This window comes from Narcine bancroftii, chromosome 14 (assembly GCF_036971445.1).
Source record: "Narcine bancroftii isolate sNarBan1 chromosome 14, sNarBan1.hap1, whole genome shotgun sequence".
In the NCBI taxonomy this organism is placed as follows: Eukaryota; Metazoa; Chordata; class Chondrichthyes; order Torpediniformes; family Narcinidae; genus Narcine; species Narcine bancroftii.
In genome coordinates, this window is record NC_091482.1 from 13,471,941 (window position 1) to 13,498,847 (window position 26,907).

The 26,907-nt window shown below is 41.8% G+C and overlaps 1 protein-coding gene across 3 annotated transcripts in view; it reads right to left on the bottom strand.

Moving 5' to 3' along the window:
- Nucleotides 1–26,907, bottom strand: part of LOC138749742 (coronin-6-like) — a 184,357-nt gene that overhangs the window by 130,900 nt on the left and 26,550 nt on the right. For all 3 annotated transcript variants that reach the window (XM_069911543.1, XM_069911542.1, XM_069911546.1), the window contains exon 2: nt 16,209–16,408. In XM_069911543.1, coding sequence (XP_069767644.1) covers nt 16,209–16,406 — 198 coding nt within the window. In that variant the 5' untranslated portion in view covers nt 16,407–16,408. The remainder of the gene's footprint in view (nt 1–16,208; nt 16,409–26,907) is intronic.

Sequence of the window (26,907 nt, forward strand, 5' to 3'; positions counted from 1 at the left end):
GTGCCAGAAGGCCTTTTCACATTGAAGGGATGAAGCACACAGTGTACTGGAGAGACAGGGCAGCACGGTTAGTGTAGCACAACGCTATTACAGCACAAGTAACATGGGTTTGAATCCGGCTCTGTCTGTTAGGAGTAAAAACACAAAACTGGGAAAGTTCAGCAGGTCAAAGTTCACTTTACGTAGCAAAGATACATAACCAACATTTCAGACTGGGACCCTTCATCAAGGTATGAGAAAAACCGAGGCAGACGCCCAAACAAAATGGTGGGGGGAAGTGGCGAGGAGGAGGAGCTCAGTCTCACAGGCAGGAGGGACACCTTGATGAAGGGTTCAAGCCCAAAACGTTGGTTATGTATCTTTATCTTTGTTGCATAAAGTGCACTGTTTGACCTACTGAGTTTCTGCAACACAGTGTCTGCAGACTTTCGTGTTTCGCTGATGACTGTAAGAGGTTTTTATGTTCTCTCAGTATCTGTGTGGGTAGACTACAGGTGACCTGGTTTCTTCCCAAATACAGACAGGGTAAGGAGATTAATTGGTCACATGAGTATACTTGGGAGGTGCAGGCTCATGGGCCGGAAAGGCCTGCTACCGTGCTGTATCTCTAAATTTTAAAAAAAACTCAGCAGATCCCGCAGTAAGGGATATTACCAGCATTTCAAGCCGTAGTCCTTCATCAAAGTATGAGCAAAAAGCAGACAGGTGTCTGAATAAAAAGGTTGGAGGGGGAGGGGAAGAAATGAAGGGAAGAAGAAGCAGGGGGAGGAGCACAGGTAAGAGGACATTTGGGTGGGAGGGCAGAACAGGGGAAGAAAAAAAATCAGAGAAGTGATAGGAGTGGGGTAGGTGATTTTAACATTTTCATTTGGGGTCCTCATCCCATGACAATCAAACAGACTACTTTGACGTTGATAAGCGATGCTGGCATTGCATTTACCCAGATTATTTGTCACTTACAGGTGGAGCAAGGCCTTGAATTGTCAGAGGCTGGTCTTGCACTGTTGGGTACCTTGCCACTCTACAGCTCAGCGCCCATACAGGATCCATAGCAGTGAAGCACAAGGATTTTTTTCCTGGACAGATTCACTGCTCAATTCAAAATGAACAATATTGTTGCTAAAAGAAATCTGCTGGAGGAACTCAGCGCATTGAGTAGAATCAGTGGTCGATAAAGAATGGTCTGCATTTTCGGTCAAAAGCCCTCGAGACTGGGAATGTAGAGAAGAGATTCCAGCATCTTCAGTCTCCTGGGTGTCTTGGGCAAAAGCACAACATTTTTAGGTTCCACCACATTTTTGACCAAATGTTTGGAATGGCAAGGTTAACGGCTGGAAACACCAAGAATCTTTGACCTCAGTTTACCTGTCAATAAAGGAGAGGGAAAACTGGTACCTGGGAGAGAAGAAAAACTGCTCGATAGAGTTGGCAATGTTATTTTTCTCCTCAGTATTGGCTGGATTTCAAAAAAAAATTCTGAAGGATCTTTTGAGACAGCTGTAAATTAATTTACTGCGTGAGAATCATGAGATCCAAATTCACCAACCAATCCTAAAGCAATCAACTTAGTGTGGTTACTGCCCTGAAGCATTTAGTGTTTTTCCTCCATTTGACTCCTCCTTTTCCCCTCTCACCTACATTCTGCATCCAACCACAAGTCAAAACTGTGGCCAAGAGATGCATGGACTTTTCGAATCATTTCCGAGGTCAGGTCAGTTCCAGGACTATCACCAATAATATCATGTATTGGGGGAAAAGGTTAAGAACCATTATTAAAATAAAAAGCACCGTGAGTATTGACCTCATAGTGGCATTTTAATACATGAAGTATGCTCTTCAAAATCAAAAGAGCTTGAGACTGGTTTAAATGTATTTTTTTAAAATCATTAACACCTCCTAACAAGTTCAAAGTTCAGATTTATTGTCAGAGTACATACGGGACATCAAAAGAGCTTGAGACTGGTTTAAATGTTTTTTTTTCTAAAATCATTAACACCTCCTAACAAGTTCAAAGTTCAGATTTATTGTCAGAGTACATACGGGACATCACATGCAACTCAGATTCTTTTTCCTCTGGTTGAGGCAGAATTAACACTCATTGGTACAGGTAGTCCAAAAGACTGTACTCAAGAAGCTAGATACACAAGTACAGGTACTCCTCGACTTACGTCTGTGTTCCGTTCTGACCGACAGGATATATATCGAAATGGACGTGTTGGAAATTCACTGTATCCATCTTATCATTCGTCATATACAACATGCCGGCCACCAAGGCCAGCACTCACAAGGCCACCCCTGCCATAAGTGCTACTTTCCAAAGATAGGCCCCTATTTGCACCCGAAAAATATAAATTTTACATTTACATATTTTCCTTTTTTCATTTATACATTCTTTTTTCCAGTGTTATGTACAGATGGCCATAAGTCGCATAGGTCGTAAATCAAGGACTACCCGTAAACAAATTAAATGTAAACAAACTGTGCAATAAAGAGAGGAAAAAAAATCAATAAAGTGAAAAAGAAAGAGTCCTTAAATGAGTCCCTGATTGAGTTTGTTTTTTTTCAATAATTTTATTAGCATTTCATAATATATACAGCTTAAGGAGAATAGAAATAACACAAGTAAAATGGTCTGTCCAAGTCTACATAGAGCGTATCATATAAATTCCAAAGAGAGAAAATGTGACATATTAGAAATAATTCTCCTAACAAAGAAAACAGAGATAGAGAAATAATTATATTATATACTTAAAACCCAACTGATCTACTAAAAAAAGCAACTGAGACAACTGAGCAGCCTATCCCAAGGATCTGTCCAATAGTTTAAAACATAGCTCCAGTCCACACCTACATATAACAAAAACGGCAAGAATTAAAGGGGAAGACTTAATTCATAGAATAACGCCTGTTATATCCCATGAAATTGATCAATAAATGGTTTCCATGTTTATTCAAATTTAGTAGTTGTAAATTGGCACTTGCCAAAATAAAGTACTACTTGTGTTTTTTTCTAGATTAAAGAAAGTCTTAACATGAGAAAGCCATTGAAATAATGTAGGAGAATCAAAGTCTTACCATTTAATTAAAATGGCTCTTCTAGCTAATAGTGTAAGAAAAAGCAATAACTTGATATGCATGAGTAAATAAACATTCTACATCTATAATTCCAAAAAGAGTTTATTGTTGAGGAGTCTGACGGTGGAGGGGGAGCAGCTGTTCCTGAACCTGGGGGTGCGAGTCTTGTGGCCCCGATACTTCTTTGCTAACAGTAGCAGCAAGAACAGAGCGTGTGCTGGGTGATGTGGATTCTTGATGATTGCTGCTGCTCTCCAATGGCAGACATCCTTGATGGTGGGAAGGGTTTTGCCTGTAATGTCCTGGGCTGCATCCATTACCTTTTGCAGGGCTTTCTGCTCAGGGGTATTGGTATCTCCACACCAGACTGTGATACAGTCGGTCAACGCACTTTCCATCATTTGATGGCCATCCCTAGATGGCCTCAAGAATTGAAGTAGCCGATTTAAAGCATTTCACGTATTTAAGGAGAAAGTTTGAGAAGGATAATTTCAGATAGGTACACTGGGTGGTGGAGGACATGAGTTTCAAAAATACCTTGGTGAAACCACTATCATATGTAAATTATATGACCTTTTATGGTTGACCCTACTGTCACTGTCCGGCTCGTGACTCCCCCCCGCCCTTTCTCCCTCATAGAGGAGGTCATACCACAAGCCTGCCCCCAGTTCAAGTCCTGGTCAGTGTGAGCCAGCAACACAAGGGATGTCCATCTCCTGCTATTAAAAGCTTTCAGTTTCCAATAACTTCAGTTTTTGTGTAAATGATCGTGCATCAAATAGTTGCCTTTGATAAATGATACAAACATCATTTGAAAATCAACCTTGCTCAAGTTAAAAAAGATAAAATAGAAGACAGTTGGAATGAAGCGTATTAAATTTCAATGGTTTGCAAAGAGGCAATGTGGAGGAATGGTGTGGGCATCTAGTGCGTCTGACGATTTGCTAAAGGAATCTGTTATTAAAATGGAGACGAAAACCCAGATAGTCTCAGATATGAAGAGAAATAGCATAAAGTACATTTAAAGTTCATGAGGAAATTAAAATTTAATTCAAATGCGCAAGTAAAGGAATGTTAAGATTGAAATAATTTGGGTTTTTATATTACAACAGACACTGGCATTTCTGCTGCACACCAGGATGGAATGGAATGTCGGGCATGAAGTATGAAAATCTGGGATTACACTGGCACTGAATTCCTTGGTCTGGGATTAATTTCCTGCCCACAACTCCATTTGAAATTGCAGATATGAACAACGCATCCCAGTTCTGTTAGGGCAAGCAAGCGATTAGCATGGATCCCTTTCAACTGCCCGATGAGGCTGTTCTGAGCTGTTGCCAGCAGAAGGCAATGTAGGGAATGTAGGCAACACAAAAACTGCAGGTGCTGGAAACGTGAGTGAACCAAGAAGAAGCTGGGGGATCTCGGCAGGTCACGATTCTGTGCGAGTCCCTCCAGCATCCTCTTGTTCACTTGAGAAAGAAAGCAACAGGACATCGTAACTAATCGTATACCCTCCTCAAGGCAGGATATGCTTGTTCATCGCCCTTTCTCATCTTTAATTCCACGACCAGCAACAGAGATGAAGTTAAAATAGCAGAGAAAGCAACCAAAGATCAGCTTCAGGGTAATCTCTGCAAAGTCCCTGCCAGGCTCCAATAAGGCAAGATTCAGGAGACTAGGGACATCTTCAGTGCATGCCAGAGCTGTTGTAACAGCAACACTGCCACTGGTACAAACCCATGGAGAGCAGGGAAACGGAGACTCAGCCCTCCTCTGCAGGGTTCTACCACCCACTCAGACTGCCATTGGCTTCTTACAGGCTTTAAGCGGCCTATTAAAGGAGCCAACAGTGGTTTATTTTAAAATCCTGAAATGGCAGGGTCAGCACCCAAGATGGTGGAGCATAAGTTCGGCAGCAGCCATGAGGGGCTTGTAGAGCTCGTCGAAAGAACCAAAGACTTGTTGATCCAAACCAAGGCTTTTATTAGCAAAAGACAGGAGCTCTTCACAGGTGGCCGACCAGTCCGGAATGATCCGACCTGGCTAGGGACACAACCCCTTAAGGCCCAGACAATAGGTGTGGCTTAGCTCTCAGCCAATCGCTGTAAGCACAGTCTAGATACAGTAACTATATACACTATGTACATTGGTGATAGATCTGTACTATCACAGGGCTACAGACTCCAGGAATGCAGAGAACTGGCACAGGGCACCAGAATACGGAGAGACCCATCCTCTCTCCCCCACCCCCACCCCAACATTTGAGAAAGGGAAGCAAAGGTGACAACCCACAGAATGTTTACCTGGGCAGCAGGGGACTCTGAAGCTGAGGAACACACAGGCAGCGGGGCAGTTGATGACTCGAGGCAAGGAATCCATGCCGGCTGCAGGCTGCCTGTGACTGCAGTAAAGGGACTCACTCCAGGCTGCAGACTGGCTGAAGCTGAGAGAGTGCTGAGGATGCTGAGGGCTCCTGATGGTGCCAGAGGTTTGGATCTGGAGCTCGGATTGCGATGGTTTGGATTGAAGGCTGTGGGATTATTGGAGGCGAATCTATGAATATTTGGTGACTCTGGAGGTGGGGTGGGGTGGGGGGAAATCTATTTTCCTTCTCCTTCTCAGACTGTAAAATTTGTGCTGATGGCAAATCTTTGTAAAGGAAATTATACATATTCTGTTTCATTACATGACAATTAAAAAAATCTCGAATCAGCAAGGACTGCCAATCCCTTCCTATAGCCTCATTTATGACCCCAGGTACACTCATTGCACAGGATGAAAAAATACTATTTCCATATAGCAGGCATGTCTCAAACATCATGGAATTAGTTCCCACTCCAAGAATTATTCTGGCTAGAAAAGTCCAATATCATGTCGACATTTTCAGTGTTCCAGTCACATCGTCTCCTTGGTAAATCTGAACGGCAGCAAATGGAGAAGGCCACCCCATTAATATGGGGTTAATGCACCATTAAAATGTCAAGGATGGAGGCGTGAACATATCAAGTGGTGGTAGAGAATTCCCAGAATTATATTTTACATGACGATCAATTATCATTACCCTGCATGCTTTTGAATTTGCTGACAATATCCACTTAATTGTATTTGCATGGAGAGCCAGCGCTTTGTAATTGTGCCCAGTTCCACATTCCAGCCAGTTTTGATTCCGATGATCGGGAGATTCACGAAGAGAGAGAGAGAGAGAGAGAGAGCACAGAAGTTCATCTTTCAGCCTACCAGGTCTGCATCGAGCATCAGCACCTATTGTTTTTTTTAAATATACGCAATGCATTTTTTTTTCTTTCCTAACATTCCTACCAATTATCCTCCAGATTCCATCACTCGCCCATACTGTAGGGGAAACTTGGAGGGGCTTGCACGCTTTTAGGATGTGAGAGGAAACGGGAGCACCCACGTGTAAACTCCTCACAGGATCAAGCGCAGTTCATTGGCGACATGAGGAAGTATCACTTCTTGCTGCATTACTGTCTTGCCCAAATACAATTGTATAGGTCAGTCCACTTCCTGCTGCAAAGATTTAACTTTCGCAAGACTTCCCCCCCATCCCCCACCCCGAGGGAATTAATCTATTTTGCACAGCTGGGCGTTTGGGAAAGAAAGTTCCATTTATTCCCCCTTTGCTAATAGACTTGAATATGCGACAGTAATAGAGAGTCCAAATTGTTGAATCCAACACCTGTTCCAACAGGATATGTTGATACTTTTCACTTGGAACCTCCTGTTGTTTTTGTTCCTGATCTTTGGGAAAAATTTCAGAGGGTCATTTTTTTTTCCAAGTTTTCTATTATGTCATTTCAGATCATCACACTGACAGCCGGGAACTTTTCATGGCAGACATTGCTGGAAGCAAAACAAGCCATTACTGATTCTGAAAATGAATGACCAGGATTAAACAACTTTAAGTGACGAATGATGAGTGGTGACTTAATAGAAGTATATTAGATGATGAGGGGGTCACACAGCCACATTTTTTTTTCCTGGGGTGACAATAGCAAATATCATAGGACATCGGTTTAAGGTGAGTGGAGGAAAGTTTAGGGGAAATCTCAAAGGTTAAGTTCTTTTTTAAATATATAGAGTGCAAGTGCCTGTAATGCATTGCCAGGGGTGATGGTGGAGACTGGTACAATAGGAACATTCAAAAGATTCTTAAATGTAAGAAAAATACAGGGTTAGGAGTGTGAGGTTTACAATGTTTCAGACCTGGGCCCTTTGTCGAGGTATGAGAAAAAAAACAGGCAGGTGTTTGAATAAATAGGCTGAGGAGAGAATGGGGCACAACATTGTGAAGGGCCTGTTTTTTAAATTTTTTAAAATTTCGATATACAGCACAGTGATGTCACCTTGCATGCCTTGCTGACACTATACACTTAATTGAATTTGCATGGATAGCCAGTGTTTTGTAATTGTGCTCAGTTCCACATTCCGGCCAGTTTTAATTCCGATGATCGAGAAAGTCTCAGAGAGAGCACAGAAGTTAATCTGCATCGAGCATCAGGCACCTATTCTTACACAATCCATTTTTTTTCTTTCCTCTGTCGCCCAAATACCCCAATTAACCCACAACCCCCGTACGTTTTGGAGGATGGGAGGAACACCCAGAGGAATCCTATGCAGTCACGGGGAGAACGTACAAACTCCTTGAAGACAGTGCCAAATTTAAACCTGGCTTGCGGGCACTGTAATAGCATTGCACTAACCATGTACTGTACTATAATGTTCTTTGAGAACGACCATGATGCATTTTTCCCAGAATAAAAAATACTACATAACCAACAGACTTGCTACTGATTTGGGATAATTTAAGGCTAATTTTGTTGTTTTTAACCTATCAGGCAGCAGACATGTCAATTATCTTTTTTTTGGACATACAGCACGGGAACAGGCCACTTCGGCCCACAAATCCATGCCGCCCAATTAACCTACACTTTTTTGAATGGCGGGAGGAAACCGGAGCCCCCTGGGAAAACCCATGAAGACATGGGGAGAACGGGGAGAACAGCGCGGGATTCAAACCACAATCTGGTCCCAATCGCTGGCGCTGTAAAGGATTCGCACTAACTGCTACACCAATCGTGCCACCTGACTAACAGGGGAGCAAAACCTCAGTATTTCCAGCATTGGACAGGAATCATATCTCTCATTATTTACCAAGACAGGTTTCATTGTCCAAAGGCAATGATCTTCAAAACAATTTGTATACATCTCTCATTCAAAGAAATTGTTCTTTTGAGTTTTTGACAGATAATATCAAACAAGTTTTGAGATGTCATTCTAGCAGTTGTTCATTATTACATTCAGTATAACAATATCCCCAAGCCATTACAGCTCAGATGCGCAACCCTGTTGAAAGTTTAATAGGTCTTCTTTCAAGACTCCCTCAAAGACAAGACTCCATAATGTTAGTAAAAAACACTAAAATACTGAAGGAATTCAGCAGGTCTCGCAGCATCCATTGGAGATAAAGATACAGTAGATAAGGAACATTTCAGGCCAGTGTCTGAATAAAGAGGCTGAGGAGAAAACGGAGCAGCAGGATCAGTGTGGGGACCGATACAGTGCTATCGGGGGAAGAGCAGGGCAGTGGGATCAGTGTTGGGAATGATAAAGGGCTGTGGGGAGAGAGAGCAGGGCAGTGGGATCAGTGTTGAGAATGATAAAGGGCTGTGGGGAGAGAGAGCAGGGCAGTGGGATCAGTGTTGGGAATGATAAAGGGCTGTGGGGAGAGAGAGCAGGGCAGTGGGATCAGTGTTGGGAATGATAAAGGGCTGTGGGGAGAGAGAGCAGGGCAGTGGGATCAGTGTTGAGAATGATAAAGGGCTGTGGGGAGAGAGAGCAGGGCAGTGGGATCAGTGTTGGGAATGATAAAGGGCTGTGGGGAGAGAGAGCAGGGCAGTGGGATCAGTGTTGGGAATGATAAAGGGCTGTGGGGAGAGAGAGCAGGGCAGTGGGATCAGTGTTGAGAATGATAAAGGGCTGTGGGGAGAGAGAGCAGGGCAGTGGGATCAGTGTTGAGAATGATAAAGGGCTGTGGGGAGAGAGAGCAGGGCAGTGGGATCAGTGTTGAGAATGATAAAGGGCTGTGGGGAGAGAGAGCAGGGCAGTGGGATCAGTGTTGGGAATGATAAAGGGCTGTGGGGAGAGAGCAGGACAGTGGGATCAGTGTTGGGAATGATAAAGGGCTGTGGGGAGAGAGAGCAGGGCAGTGGGATCAGTGTTGGGAATGATAAAGGGCTGTGGGGAGAGAGAGCAGGGCAGTGGGATCAGCGTTGGGAATGATAAAGGGCTGTGGGGAGAGAGCAGGGCAGTGGGATCAGTGCGGGGACTGAAACAATGATGTCGTGTTATACAAGGTATACCTGTATTCTTTATCAACTTACGATTTTTTTCAGCTTACGACTGGTTTGCCAGAATGTAACCCATCATGGGTTGAGGATCACCTGTACTGTATCTTTACTTGCTATGAAATCTGCAAGACCTGATGAGTTTCTCCAGCATTTTTGTGTTTTTACTACAAGACCAATGTCTGCAGACTTTCACGTTTCACTCCATAACATTACACAATGAGCTAACTGGTGCACAACACCCTGAATTAGTTTTCAAGACACAGTTATAGAATATAATTCTAGCTGTATATCTGTAAATAAGTTGGTGTTGTGTGTATGAAAACGGATCAATGGATCCCAAGGGTAATGAGTCTGAACACAGCGATTGAACAGTAGATTTTGTTTCAACAGAGGTAAAAGACACACACATACACACATTCGCTGGATTAGACAATACACTCACAACTACTCATGGGTAGAAGGCTTTACAATCAAGTTCCAACATATGATACCCACCACCCTTTGATATCCCTTATCCACCTAAACTAGGCACACAATATTACAGCTCCCAACCCTTTGTCTGAGCACACCTTACAAAGGATCCTCCAGCGTTCCCCATGGTTTCCAACCTGGAGTGGAGTTTGGCTTCATCCAGAAAGAGAAAGATGGCTCACTTGTGTGGGCTTTATAGTGCCATCAGCTGAAGAGTCCAGCCCAGGTATCGATGAGGCAATTAAAAGGGCCAATGACCAGAGGTGCACTGGCCTGTGGGCAAGGCTTAACCTTGATTGGCAGGTGAGGTGACTTTCGATCAAGTTCCAGATGGAGACCACACCGCAATCCACATTTTTACCAGGTTCCAGATGGAGAGGTTACATGACCCTCTATAATCCACACTACATTTGGAACCCTTTTTGTTCTAATATACTATAGATGAAACTCAAAGATGATCTGCCTGTAAAATACAAGGATGATTCTGAGGGATCAAATGAAAGGAACTAGTCCAGCTAGGTGATAGCGTGAAAGATGATTCTTCCCCTGATTTGCTGTTCATCCTGGGTTTACAACTACAGTAAAACCTCTGGTACCCACATTTATGGGGATTGGTAGATGCCAAATAAGTGAATTTCCCAGTTGCTTGAGACTTATTCTTACAATGCCCAAGTAATAAACCCACATTAAGAATAAACAGTTTAAAAGACAAAAGACCTCAATTACAATCTTAAAGCATTTTACTTTATTTTCAGTCACATTCTTTGAAAACTTTAAGTGTCGCTGCATCTGCAGGTTCCTCCCCCTCCATGGAGCTGCCCAAAAGACTATTAATAACATGATAGAAAATTAACACACCCCCACCCCTCCCCACCAATTCCCCAAGTTTACAGATAAAGCCTCTGACCGGAGTGACTCTTACTAAGTAGGGATAAGGAGACACTTTTAAGAGATTCCCCTCAATGACAAACCAACATCAAACCGACATCCTGGGTGACACCCTTTTATTTAAACACAACTTTATTCAAACAGCTGCTGCAAGCAAAGCATGAGCAAGCCACTTCACTGGCTGAATATTTGCTTCATTCTTAATTTAGTTTTATAAATTTTTAATTTAGACATAGAGCACAAGCTCATGCTGCCCAATTACACCCAAATAACCTACAACCGTGGTACTTTTTTGAAGGGTAGGAGGAAACTGGAGGACCCTGAGGAAACCCATGCAGACTTGGGGAGAACATACAATCTTCTTACAGACAGCACAGGAATTGAGTCCCAGTCCCGATCGCTGGCTCTGTAACAGCATTGCGTTAACCGCTATGCCAACCATGCTGCCATAAAAGTTTATGTGTTACTTCGGAAAACATTTATTTTTACAATTTTAAACTGAATTATTTTTACCTAATATTTTATTCTTATTCATTTTAAATTTATTTTCCTGTTTTTTTTGCCAGTTGCTTGAGGCTGCTGGTTGCTTGAATTCCCGATACTAGGGGTTTTTCTGTATCTTAATCCTCAGCCAACTAATTGCGAACACAACAGTAATAAACCCAACAAAACTGGAGCTGCTGCCTGATAGTTCCAGTTACCCAAGGTTGGTGGGGGGGAAGGGGGGGCCTGTCAGAAGGATAAAACATTGGGAGAGGCAGTGACAGGGCAGGTAGAAAGGTTCTCCCAGAGTAAAAATGTCAAATATTAGAGGACATGAATTTCAGGGGGGGGGGGGAATTTAAAGGAGACATGCGGGGAAAGTTTTTGTTTCATAGAAAGAGTGGCAGGTGCCTGGTTTAATGATGAAAGCAAAAAATGATATTACAATTGTAGTGACTTTGTTCAATAAAATATTTTTGCTTGGAGGCTAAGTTAAGCATTTGTCCGCAACTCATTTCTTGAGTAAATCGGTAACAAACCTCAGATGAATTTTCTCAAACAATCTTTATTAAATATACACAAAAATATTAACGTCTGTAAATACCAATTAATCACAACATGTAAAGTTCCTCTCTAGCGCTCTATATAACGGTCCATGTAACGTAATGTGTAAGTTAACTTGCAACTTAACAGTTGACAGAAATTATTGCCGCCTAACTCACCCTTCTCAGATCACCAACTGAAGAAGTGGTCTAGGGAACCTGTATCACGTGCAAAACTGCCTGCGCATGCGCTTTTGGTGGGCACGCTAGCCCCAGCTCCAACCACTGCCAGGGCCAAGCCGGGCATGCATGCATCACCACACTCTATGGCACACACACCGGCACCGGCTGAAACCGCTGCCGCAGGGTCGAGCCAACTGCGCATGCTTCTCTGGCACCATTTCATGCATCTACCAATGGGAAGAGGCCTACTTATGGATCCCAGGAAGCCGCCGACGTCCACAGGCACAACAGGCAAGGAATGAACCTTTGGCTCTTAAAGCATTTAAGGAACTTTTAGACAGACACATGAATATGCAGGGAGTAGATGGATATGAATCATGAGCAGGTAAAATCATTTTAGTTTAGTTTTGTATCATGTTTGATACATTGTGGTCCGAACGTCCTGTGTTGTACTGTTCTATGTTCTGATGCTGACCTCTGTCTGTGTAGAGTTCGCTCATTCCCAGTGGGCTTCTTTTAATGGGATCTGGTTTCATCCCACATTCCAAAGACGTGGTGCTTGGTGAGTTAACGGGCCACTCTCACTTCCCTTGTGACTCGATAAGTGACAATATCTGAGGGGAGTCCAGGGGAATGTGGGGAGGATCAAATGGGATTACTGCAACTTGATTGTTGTCATTGACCCAGAGGGCCAAAGTGCCAGTTTCTGTCCTGTGTGACTCTGTAACTGGAAACATCACCATGTCTTGGCATGAAACAAGAAAGTCTGCAGACGCTATGATTGTAGTAAATATACAAACATGCTAGAGCCTCCGTAGGAGGCAAAGATATATAAAAATATATAACCAACATTTCAGAGCATTGTCTCCTGTGAATGTTGGAAGACCTGCTGAGTTTCTCCAGCACTTTTGTGCATTTACCATGTCCAGGCAGAATGAGATGCAGGAAGAGTGTACATCAGAATACCCATCTTTCCCTCAGTTCCCATTAACTTGTTCCAAACTTCCATTTTATCAGTATGGACGAAAGAACAACAAAATAAATACAGAAACTAAGATATCAATGAGATTTGTAACAATGTAAAAATTGGAATTCTTACATGGCTACTAAAGCCAACATGAAGGGACACTCGAGCGTAAAGTCACAAATGAAAAGCAGGTGCTTATGAACAGAAGTAAACCAATGGAAGAGTGTGGTCTGACTACTTCTTTTCCCCCAATAAAGTGGCTTGAATTTGAGTTACAAATACAAATTACTACCATCATTAACAACACATTCTTCTTTGGCTTGGCTTCGCGGACGAAGATTTATGGAGGGGTAATGTCCATGTCAGCTGCAGGCTCGTTTGTGGCTGACAAGTCTGATGCGGGACAGGCAGACACGGTTAACAACACATTACAAGTTGTCTAAATTATACATTTTGAATTTAAATTTGGACATGCAGTAAAAGGTCCTTTCAGCCCACACGCCTGTGCCACCCAATTAACCTACAAACCCAGTGCATTTTGAAGGGTGGGAGGAAACTGGAGCACCTGAAGGAAACTCATCCAGACACAAGGATTACAGAGAGCACTGGATTTGAACCCGGGTCACTGGTGTTGTGCTAACTGCTACCCTGTGCTTCCCTGATTATATTTATGGATCTATACCAGCTATACATTGAAAACATTAATTTCTATCAACCAGTAACATTTCGCAGCCAATGTTATAATTCTGCTTCCCAAAATAAAAGTCAAATCAATAATAATCATAACGTTGTTGCTTCTCAGCATTTATACTCGTGCAAGGCAATATAGTCTCTCTTGGGGGGGGGAGTTTGGGCCTCAGAGCTAAGCAGTCTCCAGGACAAAGCAGCCACTGCTTGGTGCAAGCACCTTTGGAGCGAAGAGCAAAAGGTCATAGATAAAAATGTTGGTTAGAGTGGCTGAAGCATAGGCTCGCGATCTTCATCTCCAGCTTGCAGATACAAAATCCCTTCGGCATCAACAACCATTAGCACCACAGGTTGTCCACAGACCCAACCTCAAGCACCTCACCACTCCGTAACTTTTTGAAGCTAAACTCTCATCAAGTTCCATTTTACATTTCAGGGGCCTACATTATCTCATCCTATTATTGCAGTTTATACACCATTCTTTATTTTGGGTACATTGGCATAATTTAGCCTGTTTTTTTTTTAAAGATATATTCATTTACTGATTCAAGATTCCTTTATTGTTTGTTATGTATAAAAACAGTGAAATATTGCTTTCGTCTGCTGTAAAGCACCATCAGCAAAAATTGCCTTAAGTGCCTCTTACAGTCAGAGAAAGAGAAGCAAAATAAAGTCCCCTCAGAGTCACTGAGCATATGCGGATGCGCCTCTGGCCCGCTGAGAATGATAAATTTGTTCTACATCTCGAACTGGCCACAAACTGAGAAAGCAGTTTAGATAGTACGAATGATGGAGTTGGTGGGGGGTGGGGTCATCAGTTTCATTCAGTCCATAGTGGATATGGATGGCAGATTTCCTTTCCTGAAAGACAACAGTAAGCCAGTTTGTTCTTTTACAGGAATCCACGGATATTATTAATTTTATTCCAGATTCAGTTACTTGCACTGACGTTGCCCATGATGGGATTTTAAATCATGTTCATTCATCAGTTGTCTTCATCTCGGGATGCCAGTCCATTAACATAACCACAAACTCCTTTCCCCTATTGTTACATTTCACAAAACCATATTGCTTGTCAAGGACAAACAAGTCACCCCCAGCAGCGACTGGCTCAGTTTCTTTGAGGGCCCAGTGCTCTTAAAGCCTATTAAAAGGTGCAGTTCTTTCCACTACATCCTACTTATGGTTACATTAGAAATTTTCTCCAAACAAAGTAAATCTAACTCCTTGCTAAACTTTAAAATTCAATAAATTCTCTATGAAAATCCTGAAATGTTGCAAATCCTTCAAATTGCACCATTTACAGTTCCAGTTGTCAACACAGATGAATAATTACAGAAGAGCAATTTTATGAACCCTTCACACTTGCCAGCACATTTTTAAATTAACCATTTGTGTTCTTGTTTCAGTGGAAGGGTTTGGTTGAGGGGGCAGGGGGTCTTAGCTCAGCAGGATTGGGATTGCATCAAATTCTCTACCATTCTTCCTGCACCCTCTGGACTCTATGGTCAACCAGCGGGATCATACAGTTATATAATTCATATACAAGAACAGCACATTTATCTTAATAATAACATTTTGACTTAAGACATTGGACTTTGAATCCCTCAGTCAAAGCGAAGAAGCTCTGTCAGACAGAATTTCAAACATTATCTTAGACCTCTAGACATGTAAGCATCTTTCAGCTGCTCCCGTTGGGAAAGAGATAGAGGAGTATCAGAGCCAACACCACCAAGCTGAGGAACAGGCAGTAAGGACTGCTTACACTAACCATCTGAGACTCTCATATCTATGAAGCAGTATTTATTTGGAGGTATGAATACCTGTCCTGCATATGTATTTTCTGCATGTGTGTTATGACTGATTGTGTGTCTGCGTGTTTTACACCGAGGACTGGAGAACACTATTTCTTGGGCAATCAGATGACAATAATTTTGACTTGAATGGTTCATACACAAGAACAGCACATTTATCTTGATAATAAGATTTTGACTGAAGACATTGACTTTGAATACCTCATTCAAAGCAATGAAGCACTGTCAGACAGAATTTCAAAATTATCTTAGACCAGTGGTTCTCAACCTTTTCTTTCCACTCACATACCATTTTATGTAATCCTCATGCCATTGGTGCTCTGTGATTATTAAGGGATTTCTTAAGGCGGTATGTGAGTGGGAAGGGACAGTTGAGAATGTCAACTGCTCTAGACCCAATTGTTACTGAAATATTTTGCTTGAGAAAAATTGTCATTGGCCCATTTCCTTTGGAATTATGAAACCGTGCACATAACGAGTCCATTAGGTACGATTAAAACAGTGCTTTTCAACCTTTTACCACTTTAACCACAGAGTACCTATGATATAGGGAATACTTAAAGTGGTATGTGGGTGGAAAGAAAAAGGTTGAGAACCACTGTCTTAGACCTTTAGGCATTTAAGTTTAAACATAATATTATAAACAATCATCTTTATCCCTCTCATTCAGGCTTCCCCAAAGCGAATAACAATAAGGAGTTGGATCAAACAATTGGACAAGACTTACCTTGGCTAGCTGAAGGACAAGGAAGGCACCTCCTCCACCAGATTCCACAATGATGGCCACGAATTTGGGATTAACTGCGCAGAAGGAGCTATCCCACGTCACCTTGGACACTCGTATGTCTTCATAACATTGGTCAGCTTTCATTGCCTGCCCAAAGACATGGCGAAATTTGCTCTGACGGACGACTCTCCGGCTCATGGCTAAAATGAAAAACAATGGAAAAGGTAACATTAAAACAGTAGCTTTATATATGCTAAATTCAAATGATGTTGCTCAGTGCAAATAGAGTTGGCAGGTCCCAGGTGTTAGAGATATTAGTCATGAGATACTTCTCCCTTTGTTCTTTGGAGCATCAACATTATTTTTTCATGATTTTGTCTACCTTAGAGGCTCAAATGCTCAATGGATTTGGCATCCAACTGCCCAGGAATGTCAGAATCATTGTTAATCATATGGTTTAAGATTTGGAACCAAAAACATGGAAGAGGAGGAAACCATTTGATCCATCCTACATCCTTGAACAAGGGAGACAAACGGCAAATTATGACAAGTCAGCAAGAAGCTTAGGGCCACTGGCACAATATGACATAGTGAGACTCAGAGATCCCAAAAGTTGACCTGGAGAAGTAAATCCAAGATCCTACACTGTCAAAACAGAGGATGGACAAATACTGAATAAGAATTGAAAGAGCCTGCTGAAAAAACAAGAGACATTACAGGAACATACAAATGCAGATGATCCAGCCCACACAGCAACAGAGGAAACACCACCAGTGCTAGACAGTAGTGGACCAGCAGAGCCAACACAAGCACTTGTGTTAAGATCCACACGCATTATCAAAGCACCTGACAGACTGAATGTCTAAAAGGAAAAGAACTGCACACTTAAACATTTTGTGCTGCTGATGTTATGTTTATATTTGTGTTGAAATTTAAATTGAAATGAATGCTGTATTAGTGTGTCATATTGATATATTAAACATCTCAAGGAAAGGGGATGTAGTGATAGATGCTAGTGATCCTCCTGACCACTAGAGTGAGTCAGAGACTATTTTGTGGCAGCATGTGGATTCAAGATGGATGTCTACATACAATGTGTGCTCTTTAGCTAATATAGTGTTTTAAAAGAACCCAAGATTTTTATTACAATAAAATAAACATCACAGATGGGAATACGTTTTGATGTTTGTTTATTTATTGAAAGGAAGATCACTAAATTTTGAAAGACCTCTCCACCCAGCAAAAATAATTTTTACAAACCAGATTCTTAAATCTCAGTCAAAATGCAAAACGTCCCAAGAGTTCCATTTAACATTGCTTTTATTTCTCTACAATAAAAATGCAATGCATGTATGTATTTTATAGGCTTAAAAGTAGTGGAAAGTGCACCTGAGTACGCCTGGTTCCTATTCGTCTGTGTTGCAGCTCCAAAGGTGAAAGGTGATTACCACTCCCATCAAAATTAATTCTTAAATAGAAGAAGCATTTGAATAATGGGCTCGAATGTTAGCTTCAAAATATCAAAAAAAAAACTCAGACCTCTCTCAGGTGACTATTGAATGATGGGCGCCTGTCAGAGAACTCACTGAGCTCAAAGTGTTGGCAAATCATATCCAGAGAAGTTAAAGTGATCATCATGTTGTTGTTCCACAGAGGCACTGGAACTCCAGCCCAGGATGTTAATTTGTCTTCACGCAGGCAATGTAGGAAGTTAAAACTGAGCTTAGATCAACATGTACCTGATCCAAGAGAAACTCAGTTCCAAGCAAAACATTCCACTGTACCATTCCTTCTCATATCCATTGTATAGAAATGCTGATCCAGACAGTAAATGTTTTTGCAAGTGACTCATGTATTTGTCAGCTCTAAATTATAGAACTGTCACCGGATACAAAATGGAAAAAACATAACTGTGGGCTCCTTCAAATCTTGCGTAAATTAAAGCACAAAAAGCTGCATGTGGCACCAGTGTGGCTACATAAAACACAATTCCAGAGGTTTAACATTTATTGTGCATTCGCCCATAGGATATGGAAGTCACTAGCATTTAATGCCCATCCCAAACTGCTCTGGAATAGAATGGAAATAGAATACAAGATCAGGAATGTGATGTTGAGGCTTTATAAGGCACTGATGAGACTTCACTTGGAGTATTGTGAGCAATTTTGGGATCCTCATTTAAGAAAAGATGTACTGATGTTGGAGATGGTTCAAAGAATGATTCCGGGAATGAGAGAGTTATCATACGAGGAGCATTTGAAAACTCTTGGCTTGAACGCGTTGGAATTTAGGAGAATGAGGGGGGAATCTCACTGAAACATTTTGAATGTTGAACAGCGTGGACAGAATAGATGCAGGCAACTTCAGGATTGAAGGATGTCCGCTTAGAACAGAAATGCTTAGGAATTTCTTCAGCCAGAGAGTGGTAATTTGTTGCCACAGATGGTCGTGGAGGCATTGGCTGTATTTAAGGCAGAGATTGATAGGCTCTTGATTACCCAGGGCATCAAAGATTATGGGGAAAAGGCCAGGCAGTGGGGAAAATGGATCATGATTAAATGGTGGTAAACTTGATGGACTGAATAGCCTATTTATGCTCCTATGTCTTACAGACTGATTAAATTAGGGATTAAACAAGATCGTATTAGGTAGACTGGGTTAAAATTTCCCTTCTCAAAAATGACTGAAAATGGAGATTTGCAAACATTTGATGGTTTCATTATTCCAGAATGTATCCAGCCAACTTTCAGCTGGATTTCAGCTCCTTCCTGTCACAAACAACAAATAATCAGTGTGCAAATCGAAATGGTGCAATTTTAAATTGGGGAAAGTTATGCATGGTCAGCTCTCTGGAGAGTCCAGACTACTGGCTGTAATAATCCAAATAAGATATCCCTACAAAATTGCTGTGATTTTTATTAAATAAAAGCAAACTTGCAAAGTTAACTTAAAGGTGTTTTGGGGAGCTTGCAGAAAAGGATTGGCTTCCATTGCTTGTGGGCACCCATCCATGCTCACAACAGGAAGTGACAACAGAAGTATCTTCAAATGAAAATGAGGTGTTGAGGTCATTAAATAATCACATTGTATTTGAAACCTTCAAATGGAAAACCTGAGCCCTTGGACATCCCAATGACTCAGTGCTTAGCCGCTGTGCAGATATATCACACAAATTCCTCTTATTTATTCATTAATTTAATGTGAATGGCATGACAGGATTAGCATTTACCCTCATTGTTTCCAGGCATGAATGTCCTGCTAGACCATTTCAAAGGGGTTAAGGAGAGCAATCTGAACTAATCCCATCAGCCTGCACATGGTTCATATCCCTCTCTTCATGTGCCTGCATAAATGCCTTGTGAAAATTGCTGCAGTATCTGTTTCCACCATATTACATGACAGCGCATTCCAGGCAACTACCACTCTCTGAGTAAAAAAAGAAAACTTGCCTCCCAAATCTCCCTTAAACTTTTCCCCCTCTCACCTTAAACCTGTGCCCTCTAATATTTGACATTTCCCCTGAGGAAAAAGACACTGACCATCTTGTGTCAGTGAGTCTTACGTCACTGAGGCTTACGTTAGTGCTGTGCAAGCTATTGGAGAGGATTCTTAAGAACAGGATTTATGGGCATTTGGGGAAGTATAGTTTTCTCAGAGATAGCATGGTTTTGAGGGGAAGGTCATGCATCATAAGCCTAACTGAGTTTTCTGAGGTAATTAAAAAGAAATTGAGGAAGGTAGGGCAGTTGATGTGGTATATATAGTTTTTAGTAAGTTTTTTCAAATACAAGGTCCCCATGAGAGCCTCATTCATAAAATCATAAGGCTTGGGATTCATTGAACTTTGGCTATGTAGGTTCAGAATTTTCTTGCCTATAGAAAGCAGAGATTAGTAGTGAATGGAAAGTATTTTGCCTGGAGGTCCATGACTAGTAGAAGTCTGCAGGGATCCGCTCTGGGACCATTGCTCTTTGTGAAATGACCTAGTTGAAGAAGTTTGCGGATGAAGGTTGGAGGAGCTGCGGATAGTGTTAAAGGTTCCAAAAGGATATGGACAGGATGCAGATTTGGCAGAAGAGTGGTAGATGGAGTTCAATCCAGATAAGTATGAGGTGATGCATTTTAGAAGGTCCAACCAGATGGTTGAGTACCAGATGGTTGGTTAGATAGTTAACTGTGTGGAAGAACAGATGGACTTTGGGGTCCAAATCCATACATCTCTCAAGGTCGCCGTCCAGGTTGATAGGATAGTTAAGAAGGCCTATGGGATTCTGGGCCTCATTAATACAGGGATTGAGTTCAAGAATGGAGAGGTCATGTTGCAACTCTACAAATCTCTGGTGAGACCATATTTAGAATATTGTATTCAGTTCTGGCCACTTCATTATAAGAAGGATGTGGAAGCAATGGAGAAGATGCAGAGGAGATTTACCAAGATGCTGCATTGATTGGAAAATAAGCCTTATGAGACAAGGTGAGGAGAGCTGGAACTTTTTCTTTTGGAGCGAAGAAAGATGAGAATTGACAATAGAGATGTACAAGACTCTGAGAAGCCTAGATAGGTTTGGCAGCCAGTGCCTTTTTCCCAGGGCGAGAGTTTCAAACACTAAAGGTCATCTTTACAAAGTAAAGGAAGGAATGTTTAGGGGAGATATCAGGGGTACTCAGAGTTGTGGGTGCCTAGAATACTTTGCCGGGGTGGTGGTGGAGGTAGTGAGGGTTTCATTTTTGGAAAGAATATATTGGTCAGCACGACATTGAGGGATGAAGGGTATGTACTGTGCAGTCATGTTCCATGTTATCTATTCTGTCTATGCCTCTCATAACTTTATATACTGAACAGGTCACCTTTCAACATCTGAAGCTCCAGAGAAAATAACCCACATTTGTCTAACCTCTCCATATTGATAATACACTCTAATCTCCTCTGCATTCTCTCCAAATCCTTTCTGTAATGTGGAATTATGAACTGCACACAATTCTCCAAGTAGCTTAACCCTTACAACATGACATCCCAACTTTTCGAGTCAAGGCCCCATAAAATGCCTTATGCTGTCTTTCCCACTCTATTCACCTGTGTTGCCACCTTTAGGGAGCTATGGACTTACACCCCAAGATCCCACTTTACATCAATGTTCCAAAAGATCCTGCCATCTACTTTTCTCTCACATTTGACTCCTCAAAATACACCACCTCACACTTGTCCAGATTGAACTTTGTCTGCTATTTCTCTATCCATATCTCCAACTAATCGATCGCCTGCTGTAAATTTTGACAACCTTCTTCATTATTCACAACACCACCAATTCCTGTATCATCTGCCAACTTATGAATTAGACCACCTCCACTTTCATCCAAATCATTAATATATATTACAAATAACAGGTCGCTTCACTGATCCTTGCAGTACTATACTGGTCACAGACCTCACATCAGAAAAACATCTGTCTACTACGACCCTCTGTCCTGTATGACCAAGACAGTGTTGGATTCAATTTACCAACTCACCATGGACCCTCTATAATATTTATTGATTGGTTGGAATCATGTATTGGCAGGCTGGAGAAAGATAGCTAAGCTTCTCTGATGAATGGCAAGGGAGATAATTAAGTTCTTGTAAAACGCACATTTTACTGCCTAAAGATGGAAGCATGGGCAAGGGAACACTGACACTGTGAAACATTGGTGTTTCATTGATGGAGCTTGAAATTTCCTCAGCCATTACGAACAGAGGTATGTGCCTGCATGTCCATCAGCTGTGTGCTCACGTGCACTCATGCTATGTACCCATGTACGTGTGTGTGTGTGTGTGTGTGTGTGTGTGTGTGTGTGTGTGTGTGTGTGTGTGTGTGTGCGTGCGTGCGCGCGCGCGCCTGGGGTTGAGCTAAATCAAGGCTTATCAGCATCAATCATTGTAAGGGAAGTGGAGAGTGGAGGAGAGTCATAAGGATTAGCAGAAGGTGCAGAAGAAGGGGAGCTAGTTACATCAAAATTAAAAATTGGTGCCAACCAGGGTCTGCCAACTAGACTTGCACCTGCAAGTCACTGGCTCCGTTTATTTAAACGCAGCCTATTTCCTGCCAATTTCAATGCATTTGCTGGCGCACTCGAGGACAATTTAAATAATGGAATAAAAGTGTTCTCAATAACTAAATAACGATCCAGAATTGGCTGTAATGCTCACTTTGGTGCCACCCACAATCTCATGAACAAAAGTTAAACTTGATGTGGCTTTTCACAGGAATAAAAAATAAATGCAAACAGAGTAGCAAAGCTGAAGTCTGCACTCAAGTTTAGGTACCAATTTCCAATGAGTTTTAATGAATCCCTGTACAGGAAGGAAATGATCTTTTTTGGCATGGCTTTCTATTTTTCCACCTTTCCTATTACTGTATATTTTTTACTCTCTCCATCTTCCAAGGAAAACCATCAGAAGAGAGAATCAGCTGGCTGTTTACTAACCTCTGTCATAAAATTATTACTGCTTTTAGAGGGTGTGGCTATGTACGAGCAATGGACACAGAGTTTAATTTTAAGTTCGCAATCTTGGCCCAATGAGACGCATTCATTCCAAAGATTTTTGTCACCGCAAGCAAGATGACATGACATATACTTTGATCATACACATGGTGGCTCTGTGCATAGTAACAGTGTATTAGAATATCAGTTAAAATTGTACTCATTTTTGGTCAATAAAAAAGTTTTTGACATTTACTTTTCTTCTTGAAAATCGTTTCACAGAGGGGAAAAGAGGTCAGTTACATATTAGACTGTTCAAATGACTAGGGAGCAGTGAGAGACAGCAGTATTTAAGCCCAGACCATACACAAATCAAACATCAGCATACAGTCTTACAGCAGATGTGAGCACCATCAGGCATCCAAACATATTTGAAATGTCTCCTTATTAATGCACTGGGGAGCTTTTATTCTTCCGCAATTAAGTTAGTTGCATAGTAACCCCTCGAAGACACAAAAGGTCAGCACGGAGATTGCTTGGGAAAGTCCACAATGCCACAGAGTCTGTTACTATCACGGTCTAAACCCATCGGCTTAGGTCTACCTAACTTGTAATGTTCAGCCAGATTGTTAATTCATTCGGTCAACATCCATCAATAACTGTACTCATCTGATTTTGATCCTTAAAAGGATGTCAATTCATATCTGTTACATATTCAATCATCTAGGGCTAGATTTAAAAAGTCCAAGTCCAAGATATTACTGGTAGTGACTCTGTGCCAGAGTCTACGCCTTTGCCTGATGTTTTGCCTCAGGATTTTGCTTCAGACAAAGGGATGATTATAAATTCTCCAGAGCTCCTCAGCAATTGTCATAGATTTGTTGTCAGCTCCCACACCCGGTCCTGATCCCATGTCTAGTCTCTCTGCACTTCCATTAATATTTTGAGACTTTGAATGTTATAATTGATGAAGTATGAAAATAAAGCATCTGAATGGCCTTGATCCAACATTAATTTCAAACATAATAAAGCAACTGTGATATTTAATTATCGAATAAACATTGCATCTGACAATGACCTCCTCCCTCAGCACCATTCAGGGCCCCATACAGTCCCACCAAGTCAAGCAACACTTCACTTGTGAAGTGGCAGGAGTTATCTACTGGTGCTCCCGTTGTAGCCTTCTCTACATTGGAGAGACTGAATGCAGACTGGGAGATCGCTTCGCCAAGCATCTACATCAACATCAATGACAGGGGTTTCCCAGTGGTCAACTATTTTAATTCTGTGCCCCACTCCCGTGTATGCCCATGGCAGTGCAAAATCACGGCCGCCAGTAAATTGGAGGAGCAACACCTAATATTCCATCTGTGTACTCTCCAACTGGATGGCATTACATAAGAACACAAGAAATCGGAGCAAAGGTTGGCCATCCAGCCTGTCAAGCCTGCTCCACCATTCAATGAGATAATGGTGGATCTGATGTTCAGCTCATTTCCACCTACCTGCCCTTTCCCCATATCCCTTAATTCCCTTACTTTGTAAAAAAAAATCTATCCAAACTTGTATTAAATATATTTACTGAGGTCGCCTCCACTGCTTCAATGGACAGCGAATTCTACAGATTCACCACCCTCTTTGAAAACCACTGTTTTAATCGTACCTCATTGACTCGTTATGTGTATGGTTTCATCACTCCAAAGGAAATGGGCCAATGACAATTTTTCTCAAGCCAAATATTTCAGTAAAAATTGGATCTAGAGTAGTGGTTCTCAACCTTCCCTTTCCACTCACATATCACCTTAAGCAATCCTGAACTATTCACAGAGCACCGATGGCATAGGGGTTACTTAAGGTGGAATGTGAGTTTGTTGGGGGGGGGGCAGTTTGAAAACCACTGGTGTAAAGGGGCAGGAACAAAATGCAGGCAAATGGGACTAACGTGTCAATAACTTGGTCACCATGAGCAAGGGTCTGTGCTTCAGACTTGATAATTTCCCAAATGCTTCATCGTTCATCAACCAGGTCTACACTGGCATTGTTCCCCTTGAAATAATGAGGGCTGAAAGAAGATTTTATAGATTTGATCACAACTAGTTTAGAAAGAATACACAGAAGGAAGCTATTCTCTTTGGTGGGTCACTTAAGGACCAGAGGACAGAAATTTTAACATTTCGGGCAAAAGAACTGAAGGAGAAAATTGTGAGGAAAATATAACAGTTAAGGTTCTCAAAACAGTCCCACCAGAAGGAAATGATGTAGGTACTTGGAAGAGAGTATCTCGCAGGGGAACAAAATCGGTGGGATTGCTTTACTTAGTAACAGAACAGACTCAATGAACCAGAGGCTCCCTCCTGGGCTGCAATTCTCTTGCTAAGAAATGCCAGGGATTTCGATTTAATATTTAATTTATTTTCTGACATCTTTCAGATTTCACAAGTCTCTGGATTTTTTAACCTGTTATTTGGACAATGAAAGAAATTGCCAAACTCTTACACAGTTACCATCAAAACAGAGAGGTTTCCATCATCGCTGAGTATATCTATGCAGTTTTTTAAAATTTTCTATTCTAATAAGACAGTAAGATCCAGGAGCAGTAATAGGCCATTCGGCCCATCAATACTTTGCCATTCAAACCATGGCTGATGTATTTTTCCTTTTAATTCCATTCTCCTGCCTTCTTCCCATAATCTTTGATGCCTTGACTATTCAACGACCTATATATATTCTGCTAGACCATCTTTATATATCCCCGATGAACTTGCCCTTCACAGCCATCTGGGGCAACGATTCACCACAGATCACCACTCTCTGGCTGAAGAAATGTCTCCTCATCGCTGTTCTGAAATTGCCCTCTGGTCTTTGACTTTCCCACCACTGGAAACATCTCCACATCCACTCTATCTAGCCCTTTCAATATTCAGCATGTTTCAGTGAGATCCCCTCATTCTCATTCTAAACTCCAGCAAGTAGAGGCCCAGAGCCATCCAATGTCTTCACATATTAACCCTCTCATCCCTGGGATCAATCTCGTAAACCTCCTCTGGATCCTCTCCAATACCAACATATCCTTCCTTAGATACGGGCCCCAAAACTGCTCACAATACTCCAAATGTGATCTGACCAATGCCTTGCATCTTCAGCTTGACATTTTTAGCTTGAAATAAATGCTCAACATTTCATTTGCCTTCCACACCTGCTGACTCAACTTCTAAGTTAAGCTTTAGGAAATCCTGGGTCCCTTGAGACCTCCAGTTTCTGCATTCATTCCCTATTGAGAAAATAGTTTATTTCTTCTACCAAAATGCATGACCACACACCTCCCTACATTGCATTCCCTCTGCCCCTCCTTTGTCCATTTCCCACAGGGTCCGATTAAGGCCAACTGATGCCCTAAGCACAGCCCAACAATGGTTCCCCCCTTGACCCTTGCATCTATATTTTTTTTCATTTCTTGTGAGGGGTGCCCTTTTTGTGGGGCCCTAGTTCAGCTGCGCTATGGTAAATCCAATACTGGGGGGGGGGGGAGGAGAAAAAAAAAACTTTGCAGTGCTCCCTTTCTCTCGGAGCTCTAAGCACCTGCTTATTTTGCTGATTCCCCAAACCTATCCATGTCCCTCTGATGGCTCCCCAGTGGTTTAAAGAAGCTTTAAGGGTCTTATTTGGTTCTCTGAGAAGCCTTTTGAGACAAGGCTACCAAGTCCTACTTTTATACTGGTCTCTCACGGTGAACGTTCCACTTAAGATTCCCTTCATTGATCCCAGTTAATTACAGTTGGCTTTTTACCAGCACTTTTTAAACACATCCCTCCCTCACAGAGTCCTGTCCCTGAAAAACAAACCATGCTTTTTATAGGTTTCCAGGTACAAATGCTGAGTTAGTGTATACAGATGAAAAACAAAGCATACCCAGAGGCAGTTTTCTGTCACAGTCCTTGTTCGGAATCGATTCAACGCATCTTCTTTGCGGCAAACAGTATCATTTTGGGGGGGAGGAAATCTGCCACCTTACTCAATCATATGGGAGGCCAGAACCAAAGGAAAGCAGTTGATCATTAGTCAGCCTTCTAAAGTTCCTTAACAGGCCACACAGAGCAAGAGCACGCACTAAATTCCCAGCTTGTTCATATCAATTGAAATAATAATTTTTTTAAAAAAACCTCAGGAAACACTGAAATAAAGAGTAAACTGAAACAGAGCATTTTAACGCACAGAAACACTTCACATGATGAACAGGAGT